The sequence below is a fragment of the Urocampus carinirostris genome, chromosome 13 (assembly GCF_059441175.1).
Source record: "Urocampus carinirostris isolate Australia breed hairy pipefish chromosome 13, RoL_Ucar_1.0, whole genome shotgun sequence".
NCBI lineage: Eukaryota > Metazoa > Chordata > Actinopteri > Syngnathiformes > Syngnathidae > Urocampus > Urocampus carinirostris.
Window position 1 is genome coordinate 41,007,045 of NC_142361.1, and position 17,813 is coordinate 41,024,857.

Consider the following 17,813-nt stretch of genomic DNA (forward strand, 5'->3'; position numbering starts at 1 on the left):
TATCTGTCAGATGGGGTCGATAGCGGACAGGATGGGACAGACAGGATTGATATCAAAACAGGATATCGAAATTAAACAGGACAAACTAGACGGGAACCAAACTGAAAACCGATATTAAACAGGACAAAATAAACGGGAATAATACCGGACAGGAAATACCAACAGGAAACAGGACTGAGTCAAAACCCACGTCTTGCAGGGCAGAGGTTTGTTGAAGGACTGACAAAGGGAGATTGAGAGCTCTGAGCTTAAATAGAAGGGAAGCCAATCTGTCAACGGGCCGCAGCTGGCGCCACACGGGGGGGCCAATTGGGCGCCATGGCAACCGTGACAATGCACTATAGACGCCTTTCTGTCTTTGTCTACAAGTGTCCGTTTATAGCAGCCCATTGACACCCAGATCATACATAGGAAACAGTAAAAATAGCACAAAGTATGTGCTAGCAGCAAGAAAGCAACGTAATTTTAGTCGTGACAAAAAAAAAAAAAGTTTCTTTTGATGGGTGCTGGATTTCTTCCTTTGAAGATACTGGGAAATGGAATCATTGGCCTTAAAGGTGCTTGAATTTGGCCATAGAAAAGGTGTAAAACCCCTATATTTCGTCTTCCAGTGTTATGGGCTAACACCTACTGCTTTTAACGTCGAAATTTTAGCATATATGTAATCCTTTCGTACCGGTACGTGGCGTCGGACACGATTCCAGCACCATATCAGGTTCTGTTCCTTTGCCGGCAGGCGTCCAAACCTCTTCGGGAACGAAACACGGACGAGACGTGCTCTTGGTTGGCTGCCGTGGGACTGCAAAAATGTCTTCCTGCCGTCCGAGGTAAGACGCAAAAGAAAGACTTGTTGTCTAGTTCATTCGTTCGATATCATTCGATACTTTATGGCAATTTTGGAGGGAGTTCACTTAGAGCTAGGCCATTTATTGGGTTCCTTTAATTCATTTGTCGTTTGTTGCCGACTTGAAAATGAACAAAATCATGAAATATCAGGTTTGAAAACAGAGTTTGATTTAAGATACCCTAATGGCAGTTTTGGGGGGATCGTTAGAGTTGTGCAATTAATTAAGTGAATTTGTTTAACAGGTCATTCAAAAGGTTCATCAGCTTGAAAGTTGGCAAAATCATGAAATACCAGTTCAAATAAAATACAACTTTCCATTTAGTGGCATCTATTTTATGGAGTTACTTAGAGCCGGGCAAGTCATTGAGTTCATTCGATCATAAGAATATAAGATAGCCGGGATGGGCTCCAGCACCCCCGCCACCCTACTGATTATAAGTGGTGCAGATAATGGATGGATGATAGCCTTCAACTGTTTCTGTCTCATGGAGTTCACATGGAGCTGGCCAACTACCGGGCAATGAATTCAGTATTCGAAGAGATGTGGATTTGAGAATTTGTTCAAAAGTAAAATAAAGCAAGTCTCATTTTTAATCCTAAACAAGATGGTTTTGATTGAGTTAAGTTGGACTCGTGCAATTCATGGAGTTCATTCCATTTGTGTTGTCCACTTGAAAATGTTGCTATAATAGGTAAATTGTACGTTTTGTTTTGAATGCTACATAACATCTGGACAGACTTCCTCATGCCATGAGGCTCTTTAACTCCACCCGAGGGAGTTAAAGCCCACATGAAACCCCACCGCCACATTTGCATATGACCCTATTTTTATGACAGTGTGTATTTTCCGTAGCACTATTTAAATACTCCATTTCGACACGTTATATTGGGTATTTTTGTCTTCTATTTGTTTTATTTTATGATATTTTTTTTTTGTCATCACAAGGATACTCTGGAAGTGGGAATTTCCCTACGGGGATGAATAAACTATCTATCTATCTAGCTATCTATCTCTCTATCTATCTATCTATATTTATCTATTTTTGGAGATAATGGAGATAAGTCAAAGTTGGACCATTACTAAGTTAATTCCATAAATTGGTTGTCATTATTAAAGTCCATGACTTGAACATTGGCTAAAACTGTGAAATATAGAGTAGAAAAATAGTAAGAGTTTCATTTGAAATACCACGAAACATTTTTCATTCAGAATTGGACAAATAATCAAGTCAAATCGATTATTTCATCATTTGAGGTGTCATCGTCAAAATAGTCATTTGGAGGTTACGATTTGGAGTGAAATCCTGAATGTCATCTTTTTCAAGGGTTTAACTCCGAGTTGGGCAATTCATTGACTTAATTGGATGAGTTCATTATTTTAGGAGATATTAAAAGTTGGCTCTTTTATTGAGTTGATTTAGAGTCGGGCAATTCATCAAATTCATGCGATAAATGTATCATTTTCAGAGGCATTGTCTATGAAAAGTGGCTCGATGACTTCATGCTTTTTGTTTTATTGAAGAATCTTATCACCGGGCGATTCATCGAGTTCATCGGATAGATTTGTCATTTTAATATTTTAATATTGAAATCAAGGTTCAATATTGAAGAGTTGGATTCTAAAATACTACAGAGGATCTCTTTTGTTCAGTTAACTTCCAAACCTGAATTTTCAGAGTCCAATTTATGCGGAGCGGACCTGGCGTCCATCCGCGTCCACGTCCTGGACGTCCTTCACCTGGACAGCGTCCAGGACAAGGAGACTCTCCTCTCCGCCATTTATAACGAAGTGCACCCGCCCTCCTCTTTTGGTAAATTGCACCGCTTGGCGGCCATACTCTTACTTTGGAATTCTGCTGAATACGGACACTGCGGCAGGACCTTCGGGCCACCGTGTTGCGGGAAGACGGACGTCCATGATCAGATCTTCGTCTTCGCCGCAAGTGAGCTGTCTGAGCGCCAAGCCCGCGTCCTTCAGGTGTGCTCCCAACGTGTTCACCCGAACACCTGAGCTTTTATTTCTTTTGAAATATATAAAGAGACACTCTGGGAAGTGGTGCCCCTAAAACCCGAGCGGTTAAGGGATCTAACCGACCAACATTTGTCAAAGTGGTTTTATGTCTTTCTCATCCGAACACGTTTTCCGTCCCCAGACAGAAGAAGGGTCCGGGGCCGAGGAACTCGGAGTTGTTGGAGGTGACCATAAATGGTAAGGAGAAAGTAGTGTCCCGTTTGCATAGGATCCGGGCTTGTTTCGTGTATCTGCCGTGAGTCATACCTGCGGACAAAGAAAAGGAATACTCGCTCGCGTGTTCGTACACAGAGATGACGAGACGATCATTGCGCAATTAAGTCATCGGTGACGTGGAGGGATTGGAAACGACATGCCCGACACGCTCAATCGCCGATACGTGAAAGAACTCATCTATGATTGAAGGGATCTCATTGGTGCCTTCACCAAGAGCTTTTGTATCTATTTATTTTTGCTTTTGTTTTTCTAGTTTGGATCGAGTCTATAAAATATGAGACACCTCTATTGTGTACATGTCAATAAATTAACTTCATGGACACATACATGAGTAGATAAAGACTATTATCTAAATCATTAGATCTAATATGTTGTTGATAGATATTGATGGATATCAGTAGTTCTTAGTAGATCTTGATAAATATTGATGGATAGATCTAGATAGGTAGATCTTGATCGCTCTCCATAGATGGATCCCAACAGCTCTCCATAGATGGATCCCGATAGATCTCCATGGATGGATCCAGATTGATCTTAACACATGGATCTCGATAGATCTGGATAGATGGATCCCGACAGATTTGGATAGATGAATCCCGATAGCTCTCCATACATGGATCCTGATAGATTTCCATGATGGATCCAGATTGATCTCAAAACATGGATCTTGATAAATCTGGATAGATGGATCCCGATAGCTCTCCATCGATGGATCCCGATAGATCTCCATGGATGGATGGATCCAGATGGATCTCAACATATGGATCTCGATAGATCTGGATCGATGGATCTCGATAGATCTGGATCGATGGATCCCGATACATCTCCATGGACGGATCCAGATTGATCTCAACACATGGATCTCGATAGATCTGGATAGATGGATCCCGATAGCCCTCCATCGATGGATCCCGATAGATCTCCATGGATGGATCCAGATTGATATCCACACATGGATCTCGATAGATCTGGATAGATGGATCCCGATAGCTCTCCATACATGGATCCCGATAGACTTCCATGATGGATCCAGATTGATCTCAACACATGGATCTGAATAGATCTGGATGGATGGATCCCGATAGCGCTCCATCGATGATCCCGATAGATCTCCATGGATGGATCCAGATTGATCTCAACACATGGATCCCGATAGCTCTCCATCGATGGATCCCGATAACTCTCCGTTGATGGATCCCGCTAGATTACCACGGCCGGATCCAGATTTATCTCAACACATGGATTTCGATAGATCTGGATGGATTAATCCCGATTGGTCTGTATGGATGGATCCCGATAGTTCTCCATAGATGGATCCCGATAGCTCTCCCTACATGAATCCCGATAGATTTCCATGATGGATCCAGATCGATCTCAACACATGGATCTTGATAGATCTGGATAGATGGATCCCGATAGCTCTCCATCGATGGATCCCGATAGATCTCCATGGATGAATCCAGATTGATCTCAACACATGGATCTCGATAGATGAATCCAGATAGGTCTGGATAGATGGATCCCGATAGATCTCCATAGATGGATCCAGCTTGACCTCGATAGATTGATCTCAGTAAAAGGATCCAGATAGATCTCGATAGATGGACCCAGATAGATGGATCTAGTTAGATAGATTTAAATCGACCTAGCTATGAATAGATGGATGGATACCATTTCATGGTTGTTGACGAGTGTGACACTGGTGTGCAGTTAGCAATTCAACGATAAAACTTTTTGGGAAGATTTTTTCACACAAGTCAATTTTCCCTTTGATGGTTCTGTTGTGTTTTTGTTTGCTAGTTTTGATCAGGTAACCAAAAATGTCTCTGCCTCTGTCAATCACACAATATGCCAATAAATAGACGCATCTTTATGAATGTCCTGATTTACTTCTTTATCCACTTTTTTATTAACATGTTATGAATGTGTTAACATATTTATTAGCGTGCGATTAGCATGTCATTAATGTCTGTTGCATCTTATAAATGTATGATTAACATGTGAATAATGTGTTATCAGCGTCTTCTTTATTCAAGTCTCTATTAAAGTCTTTATTCGTGCGTTGTTGATGTGTGAATTAACACTTTTTGAAATGATAAATGCATCGTTAAAATGTCCAGCTCAAAGTGGGGTTCGGGGTTCAAATCTCGCGTAGGATTTGGATACTCGAAAATGACAAGAAGGTGCGGTGTTTATATTCTACATTTTCTCCAAAGATTTAAAAGTTCTAGCGGTTAAGATCCAGCACGCTCCCTACCGCGGCCCAGGTTCAATTACCGTCGCATCCGATGCTTTGCGATTGTGGTTAGCTCTGTTTTTCTACTCATCAATCAGTGCAGCAATTTTTTTACTTTACCACCGTAAAACCTTGTGTGTGACGCACAACCAAACGTAGTCAATTTTTAAGTTATATGTGCGTGAGAAATGAATGAAAACGGAAAAGTGTTTTTTTTCTACATGGCAGCTTCGGAGCGAATCGTTCACCTTCGAACGCCAAAAGAAACCACCACGGGCAAGATCCTGGACTCGTGTCTAAAGATGCTCGCCGTGCCAGATGAACAACGTTTTTTTTCGCTGAGAAAAGAGAGAGGTACCCCAAAAACGGCGTATTTCCTATCCTCGCCATCCTTTTCATGTGTACATAAATATATATCATATATATTTATATATATATTTTTAATTTCAGACTCCTCAGCCGAGCTCCCACAAGATCTGCAGATCGGGAGTCTCCTGGCAAGCCCGACCGATGGAAAGTTGGAACTTCATTTGTTGAAAAAGGTAAGAAGACATTCATCAAAATCTCGTCTTTTACGCCTTATATGGCGCGCATGAAATTGAGACAAGAGCTAGTGTTATACTAGGGATCGACCAATATGGCTTTTTTCGGTCCGATACCGATTGTTGGTCTTAAAAGGAGGCCGATATTTGGAACCGATATTCGTTCGCTGTTCAAGCTTAAAAATTGGCGTGAAATTTTTTGAAATAATTGAAAAAACGGGAAGAATATTTGTGATGCATTCTAGTAACATTTTCGAAGCATCTTACAGTATATACATTCGAATTTCAACACAACTAACTTATCTTTGACTTCGACCCAAAACTATAAGTGCAGGAAATGGAAATAGGCTGAACAGCAACTTGTATAAAGATACAGAAGAACTTAAACGTTGTGGAAGTACTTTCTGTTTTCTGATTTCTGTCTTTCGCACCCTGGATATAGATTTGAAATCAGAAAAAGGTTCCCCATCAACAGCAATTTCTCCACCTCAGTTCCGATTCCTGCCGCATCCCAGGGGGGTCTACTCTATTTATAAACAAATGATTATTCCTTACCGTCACCAGACTCCTCGATAGATTCATTTATACAGTCTCTACTTTGTTTCACGTGGTGTTTTTGAGTTTAAAGTCCTCGGGTTTTATCAGTACTAGCCAAAGGACTGGTGTGAAGCTGTGGTTTTGGTGATATTCCACTGACTTAAGTTTTATTTTTGTCATAGTCCGCCCTACGAGTATACCAGGGATTGTCAGCCATTTTGTCAGCGCCCTTGCAAAACCACATAGCCTTGTTCTATACTCACAAACCCGAAATATTCTGCTTTCTTCATTTTATTAGTTGTATTGTAGTAAAAACCTCAACAGATCTGCGGTTTTCACTCGTCTCTTGACCCAAATGTTAATTTGGAGGAAGAAAAAGTCATAAGCTATTCATGCCATTTCCCAGGGTCTACCCTATTATTAAAGTTACGATAATTCATTTTAAGTATCTTTGATATTTGAGATCGGCGCCAGGGAAGCTAGCTCGGAGGCTAGCCCGGAAGCTAGCCCGGAAGCCGGCAGCTCTCCTGGAATACAAAAGGAGGAGAGAATCAAAGAACTGAACCAGCAGGTGGACTCGCTCCAAAATGTCATCCTGCAGGTTAGGACCTCCCTCTAAATCCAGTCCTTGAAATATTCCCTGCAACAAACTGACTTCTTGGCCTCCAGGTGCAGGAGCTCCACCTGGGCTTGGTGGCGTTTTGCTCCGAGCTGAAGAACTCTGACGCAGAACCCGATTTGGAACATCTGGACTCGGCCCAGTTGGAGCAAAAACTGGACTCGCTCCGAAAGAGGCTAAGCGACAAGAAGCAAAATCTGGAGGGTCTTCGAGATCAAGTCCAGAATTCTGCTGCTCACAGGAACAGGTCGGTGTCTGTCAAGTTGAATATTTACGTACGCATTTTCTCGATCTATGAAGACCATCGTAGAGTTTTAGATTCTGATATACTTTATCACCTTTCTGGTAGACACGGATACGAAACAAAATGTGGATACAGTGACACTATATAAACATGTACAAAATGGATGCACGTGCAATAGTAGATGAATAGTTTTAGCTATATGAATACTAAAGGTCGACCGATTATCCGCACCGACATTTGGAAATTTGACGGATATCGTAACCGGCATTATTATCATTAAATATATTTCAAACCGGGTTATTCAGCCTCAGATGCAGTCGAGCCTCGCTCTCCTGCTCCTCTCTTTTCTTCCGACGCTACCCACCTCACGCCTTCCGATTGGACAAGCGACCGGGGCCGGAGCCGCAGGAAGAATTACCTTTGAACGGAATAAATAAAGGCAGCTCTGCTAACTGTCCCGACATGACAGTGAATCAATAATATTGATCATATTGGGATTTTGAATTGTCCGTGGTATAAAAGTGTGTCTTCAATTAAGAGATAGCTTAAAAAGTGTAGTTGATTTCGGAAAGCACCTTAAGTTGGAGGCTGATATATTAGCTCTTTTCATAACATGAGCTGCGTGTGTGTTTGTGACTGAGAGAGAGCAGAAAAAGCACGTTAAGTGTAAGGCTGAATGATTAGCTGTTAGCATAACTTGATATCATCAATCTAGTTGTCAATTGGCGAGCTCCGTTGAAATGCGTGTGCACCTTTTGTTTTAAGTTCAATAAAGTCGTGTTGGTTGGATTGACCATTTTATTTATTTATCTTTAAAAGTGAAATATTCGTCGAATGTATTTACTGTTAAAGGTTTCAAAAGTTTGATTTGAAATTTTTTGAACAAATATTCTTTGTTTCTTTTTGATTTATTAAAAATGTGTTACGCCCATTTGTAAGCATTGACGGCGACTGAAAATCGGCTTCAAATATCCGCTTTTTTAAATACTACTCATCGGTATCGGTATTGGCCCCGGAAAAGCCGCCATTTTGGATGAATTCTGTGCGCTAGTGCGAGAGGAGCGTCTTCCCCTGGAGGTAGCATTTGTTGAACGCAAAATGTTTGTATCGGGATGCAGGCCGTCGGACGTTCGTCTCCTGGAGAAAATGAAGCTGAACTGTCAGGTCTTCAAAGAGGAAATCGCCATGGTGCACCTCAACAGACAGGTGGCGCATCTCCAAAACGCCCTTCCACAAACCGAGGTACGTCAGCTAAAACGCCAGAGGACCGGTCTGGCGTCGTGTCGACTTAGCTTGGGAACACGTCGATCGCTACGAGTGATTCCCGATGTTTTCATGGCTATAAATGGGGCCTAGACATATTCGATATTCGCTCAAATGTAAGCTCTTATTCTGTGGATTACTACGGACAAAGATACTATATGGGTGGACATGGAGCAGCGGTCTTGTCCAAATGTGCCTGTGGAATCCTTACTGTTCATATAAGTAGTCATGTGGAAGAAGTTAAAAATCCAGAATGAATGGATTATGGGAACTATTAAAACATGGTCAACCATACAAAAAAAATATCAAGGTCTGTGAATAGGGCTACCAAAATTGCGAAAAACACAGATTTTAAACCTGGGGTTATGGAGGTAGGATTTGAAAATGGACCCAAAAAGGATTGATGTCTATTACCCAAGCAGTGTTCATTTGAGCTGTGAAAAGTGACGGGTCCCGGGGACTCGCATGCTCAAAAATCAATGGGTCCCAACAGAGATCTAGGGCTCCCCAAAAGTTAGTGTTATCTAGGTTGGAATTGTAAATCGGTGACAAATATATAATACAAATCTATATATTCATTCAGTTTTAATCATCAAATTATGAATTCATTTTCTGCATCAAAGTATTGTTGGTAATAGACCGATTCAAGGGATAACCACAGACCTGTCTTTTTTTCATTTTCTCCTTTTATACTTCCTTTTTTTCTTAACTTCTTTATACAACATCATCATTCGTAATATAATGCATCAAAGCAAGTGAGCCGATTGAGAGCCGGCTCTCTTGAATGAGTTGAGCCAAAAAAGCCGCTTCTCTAAAAGGAGACAGACTTTTCACCACACAACTGGAGATCGGCGTGCAGACGAAAACTCGAACCACGAGACCAAACCTTAATCACAAAGAGTCTCAAAATTGATGCACAGACCACAGATTATTGCAAACCACAGACTATGATGCCAGCATCCCCTGATCTAAAACCTACACGAGGGCAAGGAAAAACTCAAAAACCTCAGCATGAGGAAAATGAAGAAACCTTGAGAAGGGACGGTCTCAGAGGGCTGCACTGACCACAGATTATTGCAAACCCCTGACTATTATGACAGCATCCCCTGATCTAAAATTGACATGAGGGCAAGGAAAAAGTCAAAAAACCTCAACATGAGGAAAATGAAGAAACCTTGAGAAGGGATCGCACATGAGGTCATCCCCCTTCCAGGATGACCAGGCCAAAATGGATGTTGCAATAACAGATAACACACAGATATTGTCAACATAACACAACCGGCGCGTGTTTGGAGACGGCGTCCGGGTGGGAAAAGCGGCGGCGTTCGTGTTTCTCGCATGAGCTCATCCCGCCCGGTTAAGCCGACGCTCGGCGGCCTGGGAAAGAAGGCCGGCTCGTAAGCGGCGAACATTGCAGAGCAGAAGGAAATATTTCATCATCGGCGGCCTCAGATCTCCCGGGACGGGCTCCCGACGGCCGCCCACAGCCAATAAAGACAAACAAATAGCGGAAATGATGCGGAATCAAAAGCTCTTAGTCTGGGACAGAACTTCAGACGGCCGCTTCCGGAAGGGGAAATTGAAAGGAAAACCCCTCGGCTTGTCTCGGCTGCCTGGCAAAGCGCCGTGGAGGGCAAACGGTGGAAGGTCGGAACCTCACAAGTGGAGAAGCCTCAAAGTAGGGTCGGCATACCTGACAAGTACTACGGTTTTGCCCTAATGAGTACGCTTTTCTTGAACCCACTACGGTGTTAGGGTTGGCTCACAAAAACTACGGTTTTCCCCTTAAAAAAAATCGTAAAAACATCCCACCGCAAGATGGAGATGAAGTACCATTTCAAACAAAAGGCTATTGGCGCTGCCAGTCGTCTGCGCATGCGCGAGGTTTAATTTTAGCGGCTAGCGGCGTTATAAGTCTTCGGTGCCGTCCGTAATCATGGTAAATGGGAACTCTCTACCAAATATGACCGACGAACTGGCTGTGCTGGTGAAAAACAAAGCTGTGTTTTACGGAAACGTGGCTCACGTTTAGCATCCCGGACACTAGCGTGGAGCTACCCGGCTTCAGCGCTGTTAGGACAGACAGAGACACAAAAACATGCGGGAAGCGGAGAGGAGGCGGACTCGCTATCTACGTGAACGCGAGGCGGTGTAACCCTGGGCACAAAGATTTCCATCTGCCGCAGGGACGTCCAACTTTTGGCCTAGCGCGTGACGTCATCCACTCGGCTAAACGGAACTCCGGAAAACGAAAAATCTCCATCGGCATACATCACAGGACTATGCAATTGAATCAAAATGATTATGATTTCATATCGAAACTGTTAAAAGTCAGTTATATAATTATTCACTCACAAATATATTGTAATATCTCAAATAAAAAGTTTGCAAATTAAACTGAAAACCAACACTGAATAATATTACTTCAATGATAAAAAATGAAATGTTTTGTTTCTTATTGTATCAAATATTGAAAAGAAAACTATGAGGGTTTTCGATGACTTTGTTATATTAAATACATTATTGAGCTTTCTTTTGATTATCAAATTTAAACTTTTTCTCTTTTGTTTTCATTTTGGATCCATGTTATGTATTTTGTAGTTTATTTGATCACGTATTTTGTCGTGCATTTTGCCTGGCATTGGTTTTGTATTTTGGCACACATTTCGTCAGGCACCGTGATGTCTGTTTTTGTCATGTCGTCGTAGTAGCATTTCTGGCGTAGTACTTTCTTATCGTAGTATTTATTTTTTCTTTTCAATGTTAAAGCAAAATGATATACATGAGGTCCCTGTTTTAAACACAACTTGTAGTCTTTCGGTAGTATTTTTGTCGTTTTTCTGTCGTACTGCTTTGTCGTAGACACACAAAGGGACAGTGGGATTAAAGAAGCCATCAAAACAAGGACAAATAGATATATACTGTATAGATAGATTGATAGTGTAGTTTAGTTTGCCCTCCCCCGACTTATCGAGTCGTAGCCATTTCTCAAAGTTGTATGTCGTAGAGTATTTCCCTCTCGGTACTATTTAGAGATTCGATGCCTAGACGGGTCAAGACTTTCCACCAAAAAGCGAGAAAAGGTGGCGCAACCTTTTCAAAGAGCCACAATGAATGCTCGCGGCCGCTTCCTGTCTGGTCTGCGGAGGGAGGGGCTTATGTCTCGACCCCTGACCCTTTTGGGGGCGCGGCCAACAGGCAGGATAAGTAAAGTCAGGAATTTGAGGGTCGGCCTTCCGAGTTATTTGTGTCCTGGACGCTCATCGTCACGCGACGCGAGCTAGACTGCTTGAATTTTAATGTTGGCTTTTCAAGGTGAGATAAAAGACTTGAATTTAGGGTGAAGTGCATGAAAATGCTTGGAATTGTTGCCATTCTCATGTTTCTCGGCAGTCTGACTTTACAGACGAAGCGATCAATAAAGAAAATTCAAACAAAAAGATGCTACCGACACGGCACGCTCCGGTGGCTCGTCAATATTGCCGTTGTCATGTGAAGCGCCACCACCCCCTACTGGTCATACCTAAGAAGACAGCTCTATTTAGAAAACTCTTTTGGCTCCGCTCATTGGGAAGAGCCTCAAACGGCTCAGATGACTTGTCGTTTGAATGATATATTATCAGTAATAATAAAACATTACGCAGCAAATGATTTAGGGTGGGTGTATGGCGCCCGCCCCGAGACCAGGAGGTCACAGGTTCGAGCCTCGGCAAAGTCGTCCCTAATACAAACTACATTGGAGTTTTTAGACCGACTTTATTAACTTTGAGTTGTTAGAGATTTTGTTTCTTTACTTGGAATTGTTGGCGTAGTCGGATTTAGAGTTATTAGAGCTTAGAGACTCGTTTGCGGTTCTTGACTCTGTTGTTGGACTTATAGTGGGAGTTGTTGGTGTTGTTGGAGTTGGAGCTCTTGGAATTGCGTTTTTTTCCTAACTTTGAGATTTTAGAGTCCTTCGACCTCGAGTTATCGGACTTACTTTAAGTTTTTGAAGTTTTAACAACCATGTTGCCTTTTCGTATGTGTTCTATCGATTGTAATTGAGCTCCATATTCATGCCTTGTACTGCCATTTTACTTTTAAGATTTTTTTTGAGGCGTAGAGTTCTTTAAGCAGCAAGTCGAGGGGATCAGTTTTCCTTCATTTGTGCCAATAAAATGCACGAACTTCGTCGAATTTCCGAATTATTTGTTTGTTTGTAGCTATTTTCCGACAGGGGAAATATTTTTTTCCGCACTCAGGAGAAAATCCCGAAGAAGAACGTGACCATCGGCAACCTGAGCCAGTTGGTGTCGCCGAGGTCTCCGTCGCTGTTGCTGCTTTTCCAGGAATATCGCGGAGCCGACGGCCGCTTCGGGTTCACCAGTCGCTACACGCCGGAAAGTGGTCTGGTGGTGTTCCGGGCGGACCGCTCGCAACTCCGTGTGCACGACAGGTAACGCTAAACATAGAGTTTCTAATATTGTGTGATATAGCGACCCTTAGTGGTGAAAAAAAAATCATCAGAAGCACATGTACTAGCTCTTGATCATGCTTAGCGGTTTAGAAATTTGTAATAATAGAAGTCGGAAGAAGTTTGCATGTGCGACTGCCATCTTGCTGCTACGGAAGCCCGAATGACCATCTTGAGAAAGTAGCCAAATCTTGTCATTTGCCTTTTTTTCCCACTGTTTCCCTATCTAGCCACTCATGTTAGTCACCTCGCTGCAGGTTGGGCTTGCCGCGAGCCGCAAACTTTTTTGTGAGCTGTATGAATAAAGCATGCGCTCGCAATCTTTTACTGGACTTTTTTGTAGCTTCTTTCGCTAGCTGCTAAAGTTAGCCGCTTGGCTGCAGGCTCTATGGCTAGCTGTTAGCAGCTCATGTAACTGTTTGATACTTCTGCTTCGGTGTCAACTTCAACAGCCTTCATTCATCCGGCGCTCTTTTTTCGCTACTCTTTCCTTCTCCAGCCACTCATGTTAGCCATTAAGCTGAGACAAAAATCGGGAAATGTTAGGAAATTGGTATTCTTTGGGTTTCTTTCGTGATTCAGCATCATTCTAAGCTACAAAACCCCTCTGTCTGAGAATGTTTATGCACCGCCACTTTATGTGAGGTCAAAAATAGTTTTTATGTTTGAATGTTGTGTTTATTTAGGATTTTGTTTGCCTCCAATCACGTCCTAAAAAATTTTTCTCAAACGTTATCTTCTCTCCTTTTGGGGGCAGGCTGCTGGAGGTGAACGGCTCGGCGGCCGTCAACTGGACAGAAGAAGAACTGAAGGAGTTTCTTTCGCAGCTCGGCAGCGCTCGGATCATGGTCCTCCGTCAGCCCCCCGAGACCTTCGGCCCGCATCCGCCCCCCCTCGACCGGCCCGAGAGGGATGCGGTCGCCACGGAAACGCCGTCCCCGCGCAGGCTCTTGGCCATCTGATACGTGAAAAGTAAAAAAGAGAAAATTGCTTTGTGTTATATTTATTCATTTCAGAATCGAATTCTGTCGTTACTGATTCAGCCAGCAGGTGATGCTCACAGTTTCCCACCTGAAAGAATTTGACATAGCCTTGTATTGTGTCTAGCATTTACCCTGAAGGAAGCAACATTCTTAATGAAATGAAATGATCTGCATTTCTATAGCGCTTTTCAAGTCAATGACTTCCCAAAGCGCTTTACAGTGTGCTTCACATTTCCCAATAACGGCCGTGCAGCCATGTAAGGCGCTAACCTGCATATTGGGGGTATTCGGGGTTTAGTGTCTTACCCAAGGACACTTCCACATGTAACACGGAGGAGCCGGGATTCGAACTGCGATCTCTTGATCCCAAGACGAGCGCTCTACCTCCTGAGCCACTGCCGCCCCTGAACATTTAATTTAACTTGTGTTATGGATTTTTCAGTTCATAGATATGAATAATGATTTGTCAGTCTAGGAGGAAAATACGTCCAATTTCGTTGTCACAATATATCCCATGTTGTAACAATGACAATAAAGGTATATTCTATTCTATTCTATTCTATTCTAAAAGAGTCATAGGTTCCTGACCCGTGTACTAGGGTCAGGTCCTCAAACTAATGTCCCGCGGGCTGCAATTTGCTCGCAGACGGCATGTTCGAAAGCACTGCTCTCGAGCACGTTTCTCAACCATCTGTTTGAGTGGACTTCAAAAGAAGGAAGGCTTTATACTTCGGAGAAATCCCGGAAAATGTGTCCGTGCGGCGCATCCCCTTTTTGCACAACACACCCGTGCAATTTCTTATTTTTCTTTTCTTTTTTGTTTAGCGTAATGCTAAAGTTGGCCGTGGGAAGCAAAGCCCGCGTCGCGGGAACGCTTCATTTCAGCCGAGTTCTCCGTCATTGAGAGTTAGCCGATCGCGCAAGCCTGACAGTGCAAACAGTAGCCGGCGCTCACCGAGACGCTCCCAAAAGGGAAAACTCGATGGTGGATTGTGACGATTTGCCACGCTAAAAAATGGAGGATGGAAAGAACTGGCGCTTGTACACGAAACCCACATCTGGGCGGACACGCAACAATAATAATCGATTTCGAAAGAGAATACAGTGCTGCCTCTACTTCCGAATTGAATCTGTAACGGGAGTAGCTTTGTAACCTGAAAGATTTGTAAGTAGAGACGCCTTTTCAACGCAAATGCGCCCATCAGATATTATTTTGTAATACATCATAAAACTGCATCAGAACATGAAACAAATACATATCAAAATAAGATTGCTGCACAAAGAACATAAAACAAGGGCACATTGTGTTAAAAAACAAGGAATAAAGGAAATAATAAAAACGTCATTTCAATTGGCCTCTCTGTTTACTGGTCCTCAGCAGTGGTTTTTGCTTGGCGTTTCTCCAAAAACTGATCCAATGACGTCTGTTTCTGCCGCTTTCGACAATCCGTGGCAAATGCTTGAGGCAGACGTCATCATGATGAGCGATAGCCCTTTACGGGTGAATCCTTTCCACAAATTCTGAGACTTTACAGAGTTTTGCCAAAATGTCTTTCATTTGGGCCGACGGAACGACGGCTGCATCCTTCTCATCTCTGAACTGCTCTTGCACAGCAGTGTGTATTTTTATACCTTTATATTATCTCTTTGCTTTGTTTCCGCAGCCAGAAAAAGTCTCTTCCTCTTCTTTTCTCCTTGTCCACTTTTCTGCATGTCTTACCATTGTGAATGACGGCTCTTTGTACTGTCACCGTGCAGAGCGGGAAGGGGACACGAAGAGCATGCCGGGATTCGCGCCTACGCACCGGGTGGCCAGGTAGAACCCCGGAAGCGACGAATGGCAGCGCGTACTGTACTGTACTTTTGACTCCCGAAACACCTTTGTAACTTGAGGCAATATTTCAGGTGCTTTATAACCTGAAACCTTTGTAAGGAGAGGTACAAATCTATTGGATTTCTGGAGCAATCCCAATAAACAAGCAAGCCTGTATAAATGGTATGAGTGCAGGGGTCTCAAACAATCGAAGTCCTCCCTAAGGACGGCTGAGGTGCCGGCGTACCTGTTCAGAAAGTTTTAGAGTTCGGCGATCGGCAACCCCGTACCTCGCCTTGGTAGCGTGGGATCTTGGGCCTTATCTGGCCCCCAGGCCGGGCTATGGACATACCTGGATTCTGATACAAAGTGCATCTGATGATTATTAAAGACCGATTGGCACACATACCTTGACTAAGAACACGGAAGGACAGCTTAACTTTCTCAATCGATCCTCGAGTATTTTGTCAGGAATATCATAACCGAATCTCAGGCAGTGACGGCAAAAAGACAAGAGCGTCTTTTAGCACGAGAACGAAAAAACCCCGAGCGCTAGACGGGCAGGACGAAAGACCGAGGAAAACGTCCACGGTGCACTGAAAGGGAGCGGGACCGACCCCCGTTTCATCTGGGAGCGCCCGGACTTGAACCCGCGGCGTACCTGACACGGGCCGGCACCGACACCCCGCGCCGCATCTGCTTCGGCTTAGCGCCCTCGCCAAACTCCGGCCGCCTCCGATAAGGTGAGCCCGCCTTCTCTTCAGATCCACGCGTCCTCAAAGGAGGAATGTCTTGCCGGCTGAAAGATTTTGTTGACGTGCTTGTGGAGTTCAAGTAGATACACAAATTCCAAAATATACAAGCATATACAAAATATGCTTGAGAAAATAGTTTTCTCAATTCTGCATAATATATATATATATATATATATATATATATATATATATATATATATATATATATATATATATATATATATATATACATGTGATTGATATATTCTAATTCATTTCCAAGATAATGCATTTTGAAAACAGTGTCTCGCCTTTGACTTCCCGAGTTGTGACGTCGTACAAGTTACACCGTCACCGCTTTGGTTAATGAGTCAAAAAGGTTAGAAGCCAAGTTTTGTGGATAATGTCTGTGTTGTGTCGCAGACAGGTGCAGCATTTGGAAAAAATATAACATAACCCTAACCCGGGGCCGATTGGCAAAAAATAACACACAAAGAGCTAACGGGCTAAAGTAGTCAGGACACAGCAGGCTAGCCGGCTGCTAAAAGGGCTAACCGCAACCGTCTGGCAGAAAAACGTGACGCTGGCTGACTAAAAGCATGCAGTAGGCAGCCAGGATATCCGGAAGCCAGCAACAAAATCCTACCACAGTGACAAACACGAACCCAGCTGTAAATATCCCAAAAGAGCGCGGCAGGCCAGCCGGACGCTACGGAGGAAGAACCGGGACCGATCGGCTGACAGAAAACATGCAGTAAGCAGCCAGGATAACCACGAGCCACAGCAGCGACAAACACGATGAGCACGGCAGGCAAGCCAGCTCGCCGACAACTAGAGGGGCTAACCCGGACCAAACAAAACTGGAAGCCTTAAGGAACTATCTGGGCAATATTATAGGATTTGCAAGACGCGCGGAGAGAAAGACAAAAGGAAAAGTCGAGATCACGTACACAAAAGGAGGCAAAGACAAAACAGGAACGCACGCTGTACACGAGGATAGTTCAACCTACCTCCCGCGGCCTTTAATGATCAAAATACGCAACTAGGTCAAAACAATCCCATTTCTCCCAGTGAAACGGGCAGCAAAGTTTTATTTCCGTCGTCATAATCTTGTTGTATTGCTGGAGTTTTATTTTTGTAGTCTATCTGCAGTTGTATATCTGCACTATTTCCATAGTAGAATTTGTGTAGTCTATCTATAGTATGTTTTTAGTATTACTTGAGTTGGATTTTTGTGGTAATATTTGTAGTATTTCTGCATTCAGATATTTTTAGTACCTCTGTAGGATTTTAC

The 17,813-nt window shown here is 43.1% G+C and overlaps 1 protein-coding gene across 1 annotated transcript in view; it reads left to right on the forward strand.

Moving 5' to 3' along the window:
• Nucleotides 1-14,529, forward strand: part of LOC148354564 (uncharacterized) — a 76,215-nt gene extending 61,686 nt beyond the window's left edge. Inside the window, exons 9-19 of the mRNA XM_088350883.1 lie at nt 737-827; nt 2,524-2,658; nt 2,726-2,825; nt 3,001-3,056; nt 5,560-5,685; nt 5,782-5,873; nt 6,874-7,011; nt 7,080-7,276; nt 8,392-8,515; nt 12,778-12,971; nt 13,747-14,529. Of these exons, the coding sequence (XP_088207009.1) occupies nt 737-827; nt 2,524-2,658; nt 2,726-2,825; nt 3,001-3,056; nt 5,560-5,685; nt 5,782-5,873; nt 6,874-7,011; nt 7,080-7,276; nt 8,392-8,515; nt 12,778-12,971; nt 13,747-13,951 (1,458 nt within the window). The 3' untranslated portion in view covers nt 13,952-14,529. The remainder of the gene's footprint in view (nt 1-736; nt 828-2,523; nt 2,659-2,725; nt 2,826-3,000; nt 3,057-5,559; nt 5,686-5,781; nt 5,874-6,873; nt 7,012-7,079; nt 7,277-8,391; nt 8,516-12,777; nt 12,972-13,746) is intronic.
• Nucleotides 14,530-17,813: the final 3,284 nt, after the last annotated feature.